The 18150-nt window shown below is 45.4% G+C and overlaps 1 protein-coding gene across 1 annotated transcript; it reads left to right on the forward strand.

Annotated features, from left to right (window-relative positions):
* Positions 1–11960: 11960 nt before the first annotated feature.
* On the forward strand, positions 11961–15594 carry LOC123181691 (autophagy-related protein 3). The gene is made up of 10 exons (XM_044594010.1): positions 11961–12352; positions 12455–12525; positions 12835–12951; positions 13042–13211; positions 13309–13394; positions 13773–13824; positions 13926–13991; positions 14693–14823; positions 14932–15042; positions 15298–15594. The coding sequence occupies exons 1-9, from the start codon at positions 12192–12194 to the stop codon at positions 15026–15028; spliced, it is 951 nt and encodes a 316-aa protein (XP_044449945.1). The 5' UTR covers positions 11961–12191; the 3' UTR covers positions 15029–15042; positions 15298–15594.
* Positions 15595–18150: the final 2556 nt, after the last annotated feature.

Here is an 18150-nt window from a genome sequence, read left to right on the forward strand (position 1 = left end):
CAAGACCATTGAAGGTATTATTCAAATAAACAGAGTAACCATTATTCTCCTTAAATGAATAACCGTATTGCGATAAACATAATCCAATCATGTTTATGCTCAACGCAAACACCAAATCTCGATGGTAGAGGGAGCATGCGATGCTTGATCACATCAACCTTGGAAACACTTCCAACACACATCGTCATCTCACCTTTAGCTAGTCTCCGTTTATTCCGCAGCTTTTATTTCGAGTTACTAACACTTAGCAACCGAACCGGTATCTAATACCCTGGTGCTGCTAGGAGTACTAGTAAAGTACACATTCATATAATGTATATCCAATATACTTCTGTCGACCTTGCCTGCCTTCTCATCTACCAAGTATCTAGGGTAGTTCTGCTTCAGTGACCGTTCCCCTCATTACAGAAGCACTTAGTCTCGGGTTTGGGTTCAACCTTGGGATTCTTCACTAGAGCAGCAAATGATTTGCCGTTTCATGAAGTATCCCTTCTTGCCCTTGCCCTTCTAGAAACTAGTGGTTTTACTAACCATCAACAATTGATGCTCCTTCTTGATTTCTACTTTCGCGGTGTCAAACATCGCGAGTTGCTCAAGGATCATCATGTCTATCCCTGATATGTTATAGTTCATCACGAAGCTCTAATAGCTTGGTGGCAGTGACTATGGAGAACCATCACTATCTCATCTGGAAGATTAACTCCCACTCGATTCAAGCGATTGTGGTACTCAGACAATCTGAGCACATGCTCAACGATTGAGCTTTTCTCCCTTAGTCTGCAGGCTTAAGAAACTTGTCAGAGGTCTCATACCTCTTGACGTGGGCACTAGTCTGAAATCCCAATTTCAGTCTTCGGAACATCTCATATGTTCTGCGACGTTTCAAAACGTCTTTGGTGCCACAATTCTAAACCGTTAGCATTACGCACTGAACTATCACGTAGTCATCAAAACGTGTATGTCAGATGTTTCGCAACATCTACAGACGACGCTGAGGTTCAGCACACCGAGCGGTGCATTAAGGACATAAGCCTTCTGTGCAGCAATGAGGACAATCCTCAGTTTACGGACCCAGTCCGCATAATTGCTACTATCAACTTTCAACTAAATTTTCTCTAGGAACATATCTTAAACAGTAGAACTAAAGCGTAAGCTATGACATAATTTGCAAAGACCTTTTGACTATGTTCATGATAATGAAGTTCATCTGATTATTTAATGAACTCCCACTCAGATAGACATCCCTCTAGTCATCTAAGTGATACATGATCCGAGTCAAACTAGGCCGTGTCCGATCATCACGTGAGACGGACTAGTCATCATCGGTGAACATCTCCATGTTGATCGCATCTACTATACGACTCATGTTCGACCTTTCGATCTCTTGTGTTCCGAGGCCATGTCTGTACATGCTAGGCTCGTCAAGTCAACCTAAGTGTTTCGCATGTGTTCCGAGGCCATGTCTGTACATGCTAGGCTCGTCAACACCCGTTGTATTCGAACGTTAGAATCTATCACACCCGATCATCACGTGGTGCTTCGAAACAACGAACCTTCGCAACGGTGCACAGTTAGGGGGAACACGTCTCTTGAAATTTTAGTGAGGGATCATCTTATTTATGCTACCGTCGTTCTAAGCAAATAAGATGTAAACATGACAAACATCACATGCAAATCATAAAGTGACGTGATATGGCCAATATCATCTTGCGCCTTTTGATCTCCATCTTCGAGGCGCGGCATGATCACCTTCGTCACCGGCATGACACCATGATCTCCATCATCATGATCTCCATCATCGTGTCTTCATGAAGTTGTCTCGCCAACTATTACTTCTACTACTATGGCTAACGGTTAGCAATAAAGTAAAGTAATTACATGGCGTTTTCATTGACACGCAGGTCATACAATAAATTAAGACAACTCCTATGGCTCCTGCCGGTTGTCATACTCATCGACATGCAAGTCGTGATTCCTATTACAAGAACATGATCAATCTCATACATCACATATATCATTCATCACATCCTTTTGGCCATATCACATCACATAGCATACCCTGCAAAAACAAGTTAGACGTCCTCTAATTGTTGTTGCATGTTTTACGTGGCTGCTATGGGTTTCTAGCAAGAACGTTTCTTACCTACGCAAAAGCCACAACGTGATATGCCAATTTCTATTTACCCTTCATAAGGACCCTTTTCATCGAATCCGATCCGACTAAAGTGGGAGAGACAGACACCCGCTAGCCACCTTATGCAACTAGTGCATGTCAGTCGGTGGAACCTGTCTCACGTAAGAGTACGTGTAAGGTCGGTCCGGGCCGCTTCATCCCACGATGCCGCCGAATCAAGATAAGACTAGTAACGGCAAGTAAATTGACAAAATCGACGCCCACAACTACTTTGTGTTCTACTCGTGCATAGAAACTACGCATAGACCTAGCTCATGATGCCACTGTTGGGGAACGTAGCAGAAATTCAAAATTTTCTACGCATCACCAAGATCAATCTATGGAGTTTACTAGCAACGAGAGGGAAGGAGTGCATCTACATACCCTTGTAGATCGCGAGCGGAAGCGTTCAAGAGAACGGGGTTGATGGAGTCGTACTCGTCGTGATCCAAATCACCGATGATCCTAGCGCCGAACGGACGGCACCTCCGCGTTCAACACACGTACGGAGCAGCGACGTCTCCTCCTTCTTGATCTAGCAAGGGGGGAGGAGAGGTTGATGGAGATCCAGCAGCACGACGGCGTGGTGGTGGAAGTAGCGGGGATCCCGGCAGGGCTTCGCCAGGCACTAACGGGAGGGAGAGGTGTCACGGGAGGGAGAGGGAGGCGCCAGGGGCTAGGGTACTGCTGCCCTCCCTCCCCCCACTATATATAGGCCCCCTGGGGGCGCCGGCCCTGGAGATCCCATCTACAAGGGGGGGCGGCGGCCAAGGGGGGAAACTTGCCCCCCAAGCCAGGTGGGGCGCCCCCCACCCCCAGGGTTTCCAACCCTAGGCGCAGGGGGAGGCCCATGGGGGGCGCACCAGCCCACTAGGGGCTGGTTCCCCTCCCACTTCAGCCCATGGGGCCCTCCGGGATAGGTGGCCCCACCCGGTGGACCCCCGGGACCCTTCCGGTGGTCCCGGTACAATACCGATAACCCCGGAAACTTTCCCGGTGGCCGAAACTGGACTTCCTATATATAATTCTTCACCTCCAGACCGTTCCGGAACTCCTCGTGACGTCCGGGATCTCATCCGGGACTCTGAAAAACTTTCGGGTTACTGCATACAAATATCTCTACAACCCTAGCGTCACCGAACCTTAAGTGTGTAGACCCTATGGGTTCGGGAGACATGCAGACATGACCGAGACGCCTCTCCGGTCAATAACCAACAGCGGGATCTGGATACCCATGTTGGCTCCCACATGTTCCACGATGATCTCATCGGATGAACCACGATGTCGAGGATTCAATCAATCCCGTATACAATTCCCTTTGTCTATCGGTATGTTACTTGCCCGAGATTCGATCGTCGGTATCCTGATACCTTGTTCAATCTCGTTACCGGCAAGTCTCTTTACTCGTTCCGTAACACATCATCCCGTGATCAACTCCTTGGTCACATTGTGCACATTATGATGATGTCCTACCGAGTGGGCCCAGAGATACCTCTCCGTTTACACGGAGTGACAAATCCCAGTCTCGATTCGTGCCAACCCAACAGACACTTTCGGAGATACCTGTAGTGCACCTTTATAGCCACCCAGTTACGTTGTGACGTTTGGTACACCCAAAGCATTCCTACGGTATCCGGGAGTTGCACAATCTCATGGTCTAAGGAAATGATACTTGACATTAGAAAAGCTCTTAGCAAACGAACTACACGATCTTGTGCTAGGCTTAGGATTGGGTCTTGTCCATCACATCATTCTCCTAATGATGTGATCCCGTTATCAACGACATCCAATGTCCATGGTCAGGAAACCGTAACCATCTATTGATCAACGAGCTAGTCAACTAGAGGCTTACTAGGGACATGGTGTTGTCTATGTATCCACACATGTATCTGAGTTTCCTATCAATACAATTCTAGCATGGATAATAAACGATTATCATGAACAAGGAAATATAATAATAACCAATTTGTTATTTCCTCTAGGGCATATTTCCAACAACCAGAATAGGTGATGTTTGAAGAGCGGGTTGGGGGTTTCGAAGTAGTTCTTCCAGAGTCGAAAATGGCCGCTCTCTCGGTTGCGATTCAACACCGGAGTGTGCCCTCGGATCGAACCCCGGAACATCGGGCGCTGCCTACTAAGGTGGTCATGGACGACCAACACAACAACCACAAGCTCCTCGTCGTCGGATGAAGATTCATCCGAGTCGCAAATGAAATTGTGGAAAAAGAACTCATCGGCGGAGTCCATTTGCACCTTGCAGGCCAACCGACGAACAGCTTGCGGGCGTCATCAAAGAAGCTGGCCAGTGAAGAGGCTCGCGCCTCCCCTGGACCTGGTAGCAGGCCCTGTCGGCGCCCGACGAGCATGGCGGCGTCCGGCGAGCTAGGTCGCCGCGCTTTGTCCGCTTCAGGTAGGTCCGAGCGAGGTGGTTATGGCGGCGATGTTCGAAGGTGGCGTGCTACGGGAGGAGGTATGTGGGTGCGGATGGCTGGCCTGAACCAGAACGGGGCTGCGGCGGCGACAGGCGGGGCGGCCGGGTGTGCTAACCGTCGATGGCAGGAAGATGGAATGGGCAATGTGCCACCGACTGGCGGGCCAAGGAAGGACTAGCCGGGCGCCCCGTGCGTTCGTTTCGTGTGCGCACCACACAAACGAGACCTGCAATGAGTCGAGCGGAGGGCAAAAGGTGGACCCCTGTCCATTTAAATTGGCGCGTTGGGCCGATTTTTATGTCCATCTCGATTCAAATGGACACTCGCGAAGGAAATAGATCGCGGGACCTCCTATAGGACGCATTTTGTGTCATATAAGAACCCGACGCAGAGGGGGCGCGCTAACTGGGCCGGCCCATACGATGCGTGGTGGAAAACGACGAAGGCGGAAAAGAAGAAGTTGCGTGCTTCGAACCTGCGACCACACACTCATTTGTGCAAGTACTGCTAGCCAAAGCACCTGTCAAGTTTACCGACAGAAATAATAACACTTGAAAACATTCACGAGCAGATTTCCAAAAAATGGAGCAAAAAATTGTACTTCCGAACAATCTTGACAGACACGACCAAATTTTTGACATTTATGAATACATTTTAATTTTGATTTTTTTTGAAAATCCTGAACATTTTCTGAAAATCATGAACAAAATTTGATATAGGATTGTTTTATTAAAATCCCGAATATTTTTTGGATTTAGAGAACTAAATTTTGAAACCAAGAACAAAATTTGAACATGGAGACAAAAAATGTAAAATGCCGAACATTTTTATATTTAGACATTTTTCTTCAAAATCAAGACAAAAAATTTAAAATCCTGAACATTTTTTGAATTTAGAGAACAAAAATTGAACTAGAAGAACAATTTGGAAATCCCAAACAAATTTTGGAAACATGAACAATATTTTAATACATAAAATGGAAACATTTTAGAAAATTCCATACGTTTTATGAATGTATCATTTTTTCGAAACAAGCAAACAAAAATTCCGCAGATTTGACATTTTTTGAACTTCTGAACATTTTTCCAAATTTCTGATTTTTTTAAAAAACAAGAACATTTTTTGAAATTTCGAATACTATTTCTAATAATTCGAACATTTTTTTTAATTTTCTAAACATTTGCTGGAAAACAACAATAAATTTTAAAAAGAAAATTGAAAAACAAAGAAAATAACACAGGAAAGAAAAGGAAAAAACAGTTAATAAAGTAAACAGAAAATCAGAAAAAAAAAAGAGAAAAGAAAAAATAGGAGAAAAAGGAAAACAAAAAAGAAACAGAAATAAAAAAAGCCGGTTCAGGAACCTTCTAGAAGTTTCCCAAAACTGTAGAAACCGAGAAAGCTGAAACGCCTAAACGGGCCGGCCCAATCCTAACGACCGATCGATCTTCTATGCGAAACAACTACATTTTGACGTAGGCAGTTTTCCCCCTAGGTCTCTAGGGTTTCTTAATCCTCTGGCGATCTAATCGTCGGAGTCCACACCTTCCTCGCATCCGGCCGGCCTTAGGTCGACGGGGAGTGAGTACGGGAGATCGAGAGTACCTCATCGTGAATCTGAATGGCGGAATCAGCTGGGGTGGAGCACATGAGCGGGAGGATGAAGGGGGCGGCGGCGGAGCAAGAACCTAGGGTTGACGAGGGTGGAGAAAATTCAGGGGGAGGGGGGAAAGAGGGAGAAGAAGGAAGTAGGAGTGCTACTAAGAACGGGGAGGAGGTTGAAGAGGAGCATGTGTGGGGGCCTACTCCTAGTCTGGAAGATAGATTTGAAGGCTTACACCTATGTGGAGAAGAAGAGGAAGATTTGGATTTCAGCGCAGAACTTGATGAGCTGGTGAAAGAGGTGAGATGGCTGGCGATCTTCAAGGTGCACACAACACGCCAATTCAGTCACTCTGTGTTGTTTAATGCTATGCGTACGCCATGGTCACCGGCGCAAAAGGTAATCTTCAAGCCAAAGGGCGCGAATCTGTTCATTGCACAATTCAGTTGCCTTGGGGATTGGAGGAGAGTCATGGATGGAGGGCCCTGGTTGTTTCGTTTTGTCGCAGTTGTGATACAGGAGTATGACGGATTTAGTAACGTTAATGATTACAAGCTAGACAAAATTCCGGTGTGGGCAAGGATTGAAGGTGTTCCTGATGGACTAATGAGGACAAAGGAATTGGCTGAAAAGGTGGCACGCAAGGTGGGGGAACCTCCAATCACAGTGATTGTAAACGAGGGTTTTATCAACACCTCTCCTCCGGGCTAGAGTCTTCCTGGACGTCAAGGTGCAACTGGTGAGGTTTGTTCCGATAACACTAAGGGAGCGAAAGAAATATCCGGTTTACTATGAAAAACTCCCCGATTTCTGTTTCTATTGTGGTTTGATGGGACACGGGGTAGAGGAGTGTGGGGATGGTGTGCATGACCCGACAGATTGTGAATGGGGAGACTGGCTACTTTGGAAGTTTGAAATAATTCTCAAAACCAGAATTTTGGTAGAGGAGGGGGTAGAGGCTCTTCTGATAGGGGCTGGGAGTCAGGAGGAAGGGGAGGTTGGGGTCGTGGTGGCATGGGGAGGGGCAATTTAAACGGAGAAGGCAACGAACCTACTGACATGGAGTATAGCTCACAAGATGTACGGTCTGGTGTTCTGGTACCAAATGCTCGGAAGCGCCTGGTGAGCTCTGATGGGACTGTCAATGCTGCAGGACAACCGCCCGGGCCGGTCCAGCCGGGCATTGTTGCTGAGAAGATTCTGATGATTGAGTCGACCCCGGATAACAGCGATATGGTCACAGGGACACCGGGTAAACAGCCAACAGTTAAGAGGAGGCGTAAGGGTGAAGGTGATGAGGGAGAGCAAGATGATCTTTTGACCGAGGCGGCATCCCGTGTGGATGGCCGCCAAGCCCAATGAGAACGTTGTGTTGGAACTGTCGTGGGATTGGCGACCCCGCGACGGTCCGAGAGCTCCGGGAGCTCATTCAGGAGTGTGCGCCATCGGTGGTTTGTATTGTGGAAACACAACTATCAAAACAGCGTGTGGAAGGCCTGACGGCAACGTTGGGTTTCGAAGGGGGTTTTGCGGTGGCTAGAAGTGGGAGGAGTGGAGGCTTAGCAGTTTTTTGGAAGGATGGGTTGAATCTTAGAGTTAAAAATTTCTCTCGATATCACATTGATGCTTGGGTTGCTGAACCAGGGAAGGAGGATTGGCGGTTAACATGCTTTTATGGTGAAGCAAATAGATCACTTAGACAAAATACTTGGGATACTATGACAAGGCTGCGAGGTGAATCGACTCTTCCATGGATGTGCATAGGTGACTTTAATGAGATTCTGAGAAGAGAAGAACAGCTAGGTCCAAATGAGTGAGATGGTGCCCAGATGGCAGGGTTTAGAGAGGCCGTGGATGTGTGCGGCTTGGCTGACATAGGCTATATAGGCCTTGACTGGACTTTTGAAAAGAAGATACAAGGAGGACAATATTGTAGGGTGCGGCTTGATAGGGCCTTGGCCACTTCCGATTGGAGCAGTAGGTTCCCTTTTGCATCACTCCGTCATCTTCAAGCAGCAAAGTCAAACCACTCTCCAATTGTTCTTTGCAATGAGCTAGAAGAGACAAACAATCGTATTGCTACAGAGAAATTGTTCCGGTACGAGAGAATGTGGGAAACCCATGATGACTTTTATCCTATGGTGGATCGGGTTTGGTCTTTGGAAAAAGGAGTGACACTGAAGGATTTCAAAGCAAAACTGGACCAGCTAGCTAGAACAATGTCAACCTGGGGTACCAAAACGTTCGGCCATGTTCGGGCTGAGCTCCGTCATCTTAAACGACGGCTTGCTGAGCTGCGGTCTGAGGTATCCAGAGTGGGGCCATCATATGAGGAGACTAAAGTATTAGAAAGGATTGTTGAGCTAAACTTTAGGGAAGAGGTCATGTGGAGACAAAGGTCAAGAATTCAATGGCTAGCAGAAGGTGATGGCAACACAAAGTTTTTTCATTTGAAGGCTAGCATGAGAAGGAGAAGAAACCGTATATCGAATCTCACTAGACATGACGGCACAATATGTAATGATGAGGAAGAAATAAAAAATATGGCAAGTGAGTTTTATAAAAATCTGTATACCTCTGAGGGTACCATAGGCATGGAGGAAGTTCTATCACATATACCCATGAAGGTGGATGATGCAATGAATGAAATGCTATGTGCCCCATACAAAGATGCTGAAGTGAAAGAAGCATTATTTCAGATGTACCCGACAAAGGCGCCGGGGCCAGATGGCTTCCCAGCACATTTTTTCAGAAAAATTGGGGTGTTGTGGTGATGAAGTTACCAAGGTTGTTCTAAGAGTGCTTAATGGGGAAGAGTCTCCGGAGGTGGTTAATAGGACTTTCATTGTTTTGATCCCTAAGGTATTAAATCCAACCTCCTTAACTCAGTTTCGTCCGATTAGTTTGTGCAATGTGATTTTTAAGATCATATCAAAGGTACACTCTAACCGTTTGAAAAGAATTCTGCTGGAGATTATTTCACGTGAGCAGTCTGCGTTTGTACCTGGGAGGTTAATCACCGACAATATCATAGCTGCATATGAATGTTTGCACTTTATGAAACGTTCTAGGAGTAAGAAGAATGTACATTGTGCCCTAAAGCTGGATATGATGAAGGCATATGATCGCGTGGAGTGGGAGTATTTGGAGGCTGTGATGATCAAACTTGGCTTCCGGGGTTCATGGGTAAGCAGATCATGAATTGTGTCTCATCTGTCTCATTTTCAGTGCTTGTAAATGGCAACAGGACAGAGGAGTTCAAACCTTCACGAGGAATAAGACAGGGGGACCCCATATCCCCATACTTATTTTTACTAGCAGCTGAAGGCCTCTCTTGTTTATTAAATTCCAAGAGCAGTAATGAAAATATAAAGGGAGTAGTGATTGCACCATCAGCACCTCCGGTAAATCATTTGTTATTTGCGGACGATTGTTTACTTCTATTCAAGGCTAGCACGGAAGGTGCTGCAATGGTCCGAGACACTATCCAGCAATATTGTGAGGCGTCGGGGCAAAGAATCAATCTCTCCAAGTCAAGCATTTTCTTTGGGAAGGGGTGTCCTGAAGGAATGAGAGGTGTGGTCAAGGGGATCCTGGAAGTCACTAATGAATCGTTGTCAGAGAAATATTTGGGGCTGCCTACGGAGGTTGGAAGATCTACTAATGGGGCATTTAAGTATATAAAGGACCGTTTATGGGTGAAAATCCAAGGATGGATTGAAAAGTGCCTTGCTGCAGCAGTTAAAGAGGTGTTGATTAAGTCGGTAGCTCAGGCGATCCCCACTTTTTCCATGTCTTGCTTCCTTCTTCCAAGAGGTTTATGCCAAACCATTGATACAATGCTTCGGAAATTTTGGTGGGGGTGTAAAAACGGAGAAAGGAAAGCAGCGTGGGTGTCTTGGGATGTGCTAACTATGCCAAAGTACATGGGTGGATTGGGGTTCAGAGATACACATTTGTTCAACCTTGCAATGTTGGCCAAACAAGCATGGCGCCTAATTCATGATACTGAATCCTTAAGCGCCCGATTACTTAAGTCAGTTTACTATCCCTCTTGTGATATTCTGGAATCTGAACTAGGAAACCATCCATCACAGATTTGGCGAGCAATCTTTGAAGGAAAGGAAGTGCTTAAGCAGGGGTTAATCAGAAGAATCGGAGATGGGAAATCAACGAGCATCTGGAATCAGAATTGGATCCCTAGGAATTTTATGATGAGAGCTCTTCACCCGAATAGTTTAAACCCTCCAGACAATGTGGTTGAGTTGATAGACACTGTGGAGAGGAGATGGAATAGGGATCGTGTGGAACAGCATATGCAATCTATAGATGCTTCTGAAATAATTAATATCCCATTGTCATCAATCCCAATGGAAGATAGCTGGACGTGGCACTATGAGCACAATGGCCTTTTTTCTGTGAGATCATGCTATAGAATGCTCAAGGAAACAAAGCGTAGAAGAGAAGAGTGGCTGGAGGGGACTGGAAACATGTCCGATTGGCAAGCAACAAAGAAGCAATGGTGTACTCTATGGGGCACTAGGATGCCAGCGAAACTGAAGAACTTTGCATGGAGACTGTCACTCAACTCAATCCCAACGGAGGGGGTTCGTTTCCAGCGACATATGTCTGATACAAATGTCTGCAAATTATGTAGTGGGGCCGTGGATAGCTGGAAGCATGCGCTGATAGAATGTCCGATGGCAAAGTGTGTATGGTCTCTGCTGGATGAGGAGCTCGTTGAGCATATGGTTGCCATCACCACAGATGATGCCCGGTTATGGCTGACTGAACTGCAAGAGTCTGCTTCGGATGAGCAATTTATCAAGGCTATTGTCGCTTTATGGTCTATTTGGTGGGCCAGGAGAAAAGCAATACACGAACAACAGTTTCAGTCGCCTCTGTCAACCTGGAGTTTCATCAAGAATTATATGGGAGATCTAGCGCTATTACCTGATAAACAGAAGCACATTAGTCAGGCTGGCCGGTCCAGAAGTGTACAGAAGTGGACACCACCTGTCACATGATGGGTGAAAATTCATGTTGATGCTGCGCTCTCACGCAATGGCGACAGAGGCGCCATAGCAGCGATTTGCCGAGACCACATAGGTATGTTTCTGGGTGCCTCGACGGTGGCTGTTGATATGACAAACCCAGAAATCCTTGAAGCAGAAGCGTGTAGCGAGGGGCTGTCTCTCGCACTAGACCTGAATGTTCAGAAAGTTCAGATAGCAACAGATTGCTTGGCCACAATTAAACATGCCACAGAACTTTACATGGGGGCTAGCAAAGTGGTTGTGGAGGAGATCAATACCAAGCTAAGTTTGTTCACCTCATCTGAACTTACGCATGAGAATCGGGATTGTAATCTGGAAACTCATGCGCTTGCTAAAGCTGCAATGTCTCTAGCTCGTGGCCGCCATCTTTGGCTAACAGAAACACCTGATATTTTTTGTATTCCTTTCACTGTTGAGGTGTAATATACTCCTTCCGTCCCATAATATAAGAGCGTTTTTAACACTATTCTAGTGTCAAGAACGCTCTTATATTACGGGACTGAGGGAGTAGCAGCTTTTAGCCTAAAAAAAGCTACATTTTGACGTAAAGCGCGTCAAATAGGGATTTCAACTCAAACCTCGATCCGGTATCCAGCTCAGACCTACGTCGGATCTGGGCCAGGGCCAGGGCCTATAAACTAGGGGCTGGCTCGAGCCTGACCCACCCAACCAGGCAACCACCACATCCCGGCTCCAACTCCTACATCGTGCGCGTTCCAACTCCGGTAGCGTACTCCTCCTCAGAAAAAACTCCGGTGGCGTACTACTAGAAAACAGCAGAGACGGCTGTGCCCTGCTCCACCTTCTCGCCGGTGCCTTCTGCTCGAGGCAAACGAAACCCATCCTCCTCCTCCTGCCCCTCTCTCCCACGCTTCCCCCTTCGTCTCCGTCGAGGAGAGGCGAGGCGAGGCGAGGCGGCGACGATGCAGGTGAAGCAGAAGGTCTACGAGCTCTACAAGGGGACGGTGGAGCGGGTCACGGGCCCGCGCACTGTCTCGGCGTTCCTCGAGAAGGGCGTCCTCTCCGTCCCCGAGTTCATCCTCGCCGGCGACAACCTCGTATCCAAGTGCCCCACCTGGTCCTGGTGCGTCCCCTCGCCTCCGCGGTTCAGGGATTTTGGGGGTTCTGTGTGGGGGGTGGGGCGTCTGATTGATCTGATCGTTTGGTGGGTGTTTGTGTTGTGCAGGGAGGCGGGCGATCCGAGCAAGAGAAAGCCATACCTCCCCTCCGATAAGCAGTTCCTCGTCACCAGGAACGGTATGCTGCTGTCGAATTGAATTTGCGTCAAGATGTGATCCATACTTCCTGTCTAGTATTTCGTTCTATTTGGTGGATGCTGCGCTGGAGGATAGAATTCGTTGTTATCCCCATGTATCGATGGGTAGTTACAAGTGCAGCAGGCATGTTTGTCTAGGCATATTTCTGTACTAATCGAACATAATTGGCTGATGAAAAAGATAAATAGCGACATAGTTAGTAGAACGGTCCTGGCTTCAGAAAAGCTGAGTTGGTTGCTCATTATTGTTCTTATGACAAGTGAACTCCTAAATTTGGTTTTGTTGGCAGTGCCCTGCCTAAGACGAGCTGTGGCGGTCGAGGAAGAGTATGATGCAGCGGGAGCTGAGGTTGTTCTCGATGATGATGAGGATGGCGAAGGCTGGCTCGCAACACATGGGCTGCAAGGTTGATTTCTCAGTGTCAATGCTGCTTTGTTTTACACTGCGGATTGTGTGGGCTGAACTCTTTTTTGTTTCTTCTGTTGGTAATGTTTAGCATCAGAGTCAAAAGAGGAGGAAGACATACCGTCTATGGATACATTGGACATAGGGAAAGTTGAAGAGATCAAATCTATCCCCTCCTACTTTGGTGCTGGTGAAAAGCCAGATGACGAGGAGGATATACCTGATATGGACACCTATGAAGACACAGGAGATCATTCCACAGTGAGGCCATGAACCTATCATTGATATGCTATAAGCAAGGCTGACAAAGTTCAGAACTGTTAACGATTCCTGTTTTGCCTTTCTCATCTCATTTCAGGCTACCCCTCAGCCTTCATATTTTGTCGCAGAAGAGCCTGATGATGACAACATTCTTCTCACCAGAACATATGATGTCAGCATCACGTAAGCTCCTTTATCTTAGCTGTGTATTTTGATTTAACTCTTCTGTATAAATTGGTTAGTGATAGTGCCTAGTTGTTTGATTGGTGTGTAGTTCTGTACTAGTCATAGCTACAACTATGCATAAGTGGAAATTTAATGTGTTCTTCTAAAGCCGGCCTGCTTGGAGCACAGCGAGTTATGGTTCACGTGATACACATCCGATTTGCCATATATTTTCCAAGATTTTTTTAAGAAGTAACTAAATGCTGCTGTGTTGAAGTATTACCATAGTTCATTGCTTAACTAGATCGCCCACTTAGTTCTGTTTGCTTTGTCGTATCATTATTGTGTGTTTCACGCTTTTATTGGAAAAGTATGTAAGTAGTTCTTCTACTGCAGATATGACAAGTACTACCAAACTCCACGTGTCTGGCTTACAGGCTATGATGAGGTAAAGTATTTGTGCACACAGGGACTGCATTTTACATGTAGTTATTGTTGTCTTGCTTGCTGCAGCTAAACATGATGTGCTTTATTTGTTTGCCATTGTAGGCAAGAATGCCATTAAAGCCTGAACTTGTGTTTCAAGATATCAGTCAAGACCATGCACACAAAACGGTAAATTTCTAGCTATCTTGTTTTATTTACCTCGGTTTTCTGGCATGCCATATTTACCTCGATTTTCCGACATGTCAAATGAAATACGCAGATAGCTAATTTATTCCACATCAGTAAGTCGGCATCCGTGACTTCCTTAATAGCCATGCTTATAATTTCTACTCCCTCTAAAGAAATATAAGATTGTGCATATTAACCCAAAATAAATCACATATTAATAGCCATTCTTATATTTCTTTACAGAGGTAGTACATAGCCTCCAGTGTCATATAAAACTCTGCATATTAACCCAAAGAAGCAGAAAGCATGCTTTAGAAAATACTCGGCAATTATTCATTTGTAATTCTTCCATGGTATAGTGTTCCAGAATTTCTGCTATCTTTCAATATTTCGGCTTTAGAGTCCAGATATTAGGTTTTGCGGTTCTGTTTCATGCATGTTGTGTTATCTCCATCCTGTTATTCAAGCTGTGTTTATATGGTTCGGTAGTAGGCCTTTTGTGAATCATGATAAGCCAATGAAGGCGTCTTCAGTGTAAGAGTTTCCTTGATAGTAGGTTTGTGGTTATATTTTTCTTGAATAGCCTTCAAATGGCTGTCTCTTGCTCGCGTAGTTTATCCAGCATTTCCATGCCCGCTCCCTTTTCCTACAATTGGCATTGTGGTGGTGCCTAAACCATCAGTTTTTATTTGTGGATACAGGTGACTATCGAAGACCACCCTCACTTGTTAGTGGGACAGCACGCTTCAGTGCATCCTTGCAAGCACGCTGCTGTGATGAAAAAGATCATTGATGTTATAGTGTCTCAAGGAGGTGCACCAGAAGTTGACAAGTAATGTTCTGTATATGCATATACCGTTTGGTTATTGCTTCCATCCATGGTAAAAGGCAGAGCACTCTTATTGACCGGTATCTAATCCATGTCGCCTCTCCTGAATAGGTACCTTTTCATATTTCTGAAATTCATGGCTTCTGTCATACCCACCATTGAGTATGATTACACTATGGACTTCGATCTGGGCAGTACAAGCACATAAGTCGCCCATTGAAGGTATGCCAACAGCAAAATCTCATCTTTTCACATGACACGCACACTGAATCATATGGTACAATGAAGAATCCCCCCATGCTTGTTCAGACATCAGAACTCACTCGAGTAACCATACATTTATATCCTCGGAACTGTATAACTACATCAGTTGTTTGTAGCCTGAGAGAGAACACATTTATCTCAAAGCTGTATAACGTATGTTGTTTGTAGACTGAGAGAGATGGTCAGATGGCTGACTGTTTGTTGGTGTTGCAGAAAAGCTGAAACTTCCAAGAAGGCAGGCTGGTCATTGTCGCCGAATAATTGCTGCTCTTCGGAAGGATCTGTACATTGTGTCCGTGTGTGTTGGTTCGTCTGGAAATGAACTTTCAATTGTAAACTCTGATGCTCTGCAGGAAGATTGTGCCGATTTGTCCTCTTACGGTGCAGCGCCGCACTGATGACATTTGTGATTCTTCGCCAACAAATCTGAATTTTGTTGAAAAACTGAAGGATAGTAAAATCCCTGCACTGACATGACATTTGTGCTTAGTTTGCGTTCAGATTAGATCAGCCCGGTCTTCAGTCATACCCTCATACTCGGTGGTTTGAAACCTGAAAGTCTGTTCGTTTAGGGCATCTCCAATGCCGACCCCCAAGACGGACACATTGTTTGTCGGTGGACATGGATACGGAAGCTGGTCCTCCAACCATGTCCCCTAAATGTCCGCACTTGTTTTTTTTTCTTAAGTCCGCATCAGTGAAACTAATATAGTATATCAAATCTTTGAGGAGTTTAGATATTAAAATGCCACAGTAGGTCAATTGTAAATATTACAATCCAACTAAGTTTTAAAATAAAATATTTCAAACTTGAGTTGTTTCTTTCTTAAATCTTTGACGCTCAAAATAATATGCATATCAAATCTTTGAGAAGGTTTGGAGTGAAAAATAAATGCCACAATAGTTGAATTGTAAATATTACATGCGAACTAAGTTTTAAAATAAAATGGTTTAAACTTGAATTCAACTCATACATATGTTCTAATTGTCCCCTTTAACCGTCCACAGATGCTCATGAGCTGTTCGATATCGAATGTGTTATGCACTTGGACAAACTCAACTCATCAAGTGTGGCCAGATTCTGATTTGGAAGTTGGATAGGATCAAATATGTTCTCAAATTCTCTAGCAACATCTTCACCCTCATCCACCACGACCACGTTGTGCATTATCATACAACATGTCATCATCTCTCATAAGGTCTCCCGATCGCATTGTTTAGCAGGTCCACGAACAAATGCAAAACAGGGCTTTCAAATGCCTTCTCCACATCATTTCTACCTCCTTGCCTTGGGGCAAAATGAGTTTTTTTTCTTACCAACATGTTTAGCAGGTCCACGAAGAAATGCAAAACAGGGCTTTCAAATGCCTTCTCCACATGATTTCTACCTCCTTGCCTTGGGGCAAAATGAGCTTTTTTCTTACCAACATGTTTAGAGACGTTCTTCACGAAGATCGAGGATAGATACCGTTAACAAGATAGTTGGCCATGTGGTAGTCATGTACATTGACAGTATAGTTACACGGGGGAGCTTGTCCTTCGGTCAACCTACCAAACAATGGAGACAGTTGCGGCATCCTGATGTCATTGTGAGACCTGGGCATGTCAGAGAATGATGGCGGGCTTTTTTACATGGCCCTGATATTGTCCTTGTAGAGCATTTGGATAATTCTTTCATCTCTAGTGCATGCAATCAAGAGATCCGAGCATAGCTGGCCACCCTCTTATTTCGGACATTGCCATCAGCCTTGCGGTGTCTACGACAGTTGGTTCTCTCAGGTAGGTCCAAACATCTCAACCACCATAGTAAACCTCACCATGGCGTCTCCGCGTTTGCTCTCGGACATCCAGATGTATTCGTCCCACGAATCTGCGGTCGTATCATAGGCAAGCATCCGCAACGTAAACGTGCACTTATGGTAACCAGAGAGTCCAATTCTTCCTACGACATCCTTCTTCAATATGAAGTAGTCTTCGTAGACCAGGACGCCATTGTAGAGGCGACCGACCAAATTTTTTCAAACCCGAAAGCGTCGGAAAAAATTGTCCATGAATAGGCATTGGGGGCAAAGCAGTCGTCCATTAGTGTCAAATGCCCCTGTGCCCTGTTCCGATACAACACTCGATGACCCTTGATCGACCCCTTGAAATTACAAACATGCTCTTCCGCAAGCTCCGCGCCTGCATCATCGTCGTTTCATCTGCATAATCCGCCTCATCGGATGAGTCGTCGGACGACTCAACATAATGCTCGTAGATGTACTCCATGTTCTAATCCATTGCTTCAAAGAGGGGAGAAAAATTATCAAAAAATTAGAACGGGCATTTCACCAAATACTTGTCGGGCGTGGTGACCCCACGGACGACATCCCAGGGGTGAATGATACCTACGCGGAGGACGAACGAGAGGTGTGGAACAGTGGCGTAGTGAAGGTGGCCATAGAGGTCTGGCAAAGGCTTACGGATGGCTGGGTGGTACAATGTTGGCGTCGGCCAGGGAGGAAGCGGATGCAGAGAATGGGGAAGGGATGGAGACATGGGGTTCAAGTGTGGGTTGGGTGGGCGGGGGTGTTGGAGTGCTACATGGCGGAGGTTCGGACTCCCGCAAAGCTCCCCTTCCTAAATTTGATTCCGGTTTACAAGGAAAACGAACGTGCGGGCTAGCGCGATCCTATTGGCGCTTAATGAGCTGATTAGTTCATTGCTTTTTTTAGGGGGGTTTAGTTCATTGTTGGTATCGCATTGGGCCGACCCATGTAAATCTGTGACATTTTGTACTGGTTTTTGTTCAGTCTTATCTTTTTGTGAACATTTTCAAATTCATAAACTTTTATTAAATTCATGAGCATTTTTAAAATTCATGAACATTTTACGAACACGAGCATTTTTCAGTTTTGTGAACTTTTCTTAAATCCGTAAACTATTTTTGAACTCGCAAACTTTCTTCAAATTCGTGAACGTTTCCAAATCTGCATTTTTTTAGAAAAATCACGAACCTTTCTCAAATCCTCAAACTTTTTAAACCCATGAGTTTTTTTCAAATTGACAAACTTTTCTCAGTTTCAT

The sequence above is a fragment of the Triticum aestivum genome, chromosome 1D, assembly GCF_018294505.1.
Source record: "Triticum aestivum cultivar Chinese Spring chromosome 1D, IWGSC CS RefSeq v2.1, whole genome shotgun sequence".
Taxonomy (NCBI): Eukaryota; Viridiplantae; Streptophyta; class Magnoliopsida; order Poales; family Poaceae; genus Triticum; species Triticum aestivum.

What these genes read in the sequence shown, in the direction of transcription:
- LOC123181691 (XM_044594010.1), top strand. Translation starts at nt 12,192, where the DNA reads ATGCAGGTGAAGCAGAAGGTCTACGAGCTCTACAAGGGGACGGTGGAG. An exon ending in AAGTGCCCCACCTGGTCCTG is followed by an intron (nt 12,353 to 12,454) that starts GTGCGTCCCCTC and finishes TGTGTTGTGCAG; the next exon opens with GGAGGCGGGCGATCCGAGCA. An exon ending in ACACAGGAGATCATTCCACA is followed by an intron (nt 13,212 to 13,308) that starts GTGAGGCCATGA and finishes ATCTCATTTCAG; the next exon opens with GCTACCCCTCAGCCTTCATA.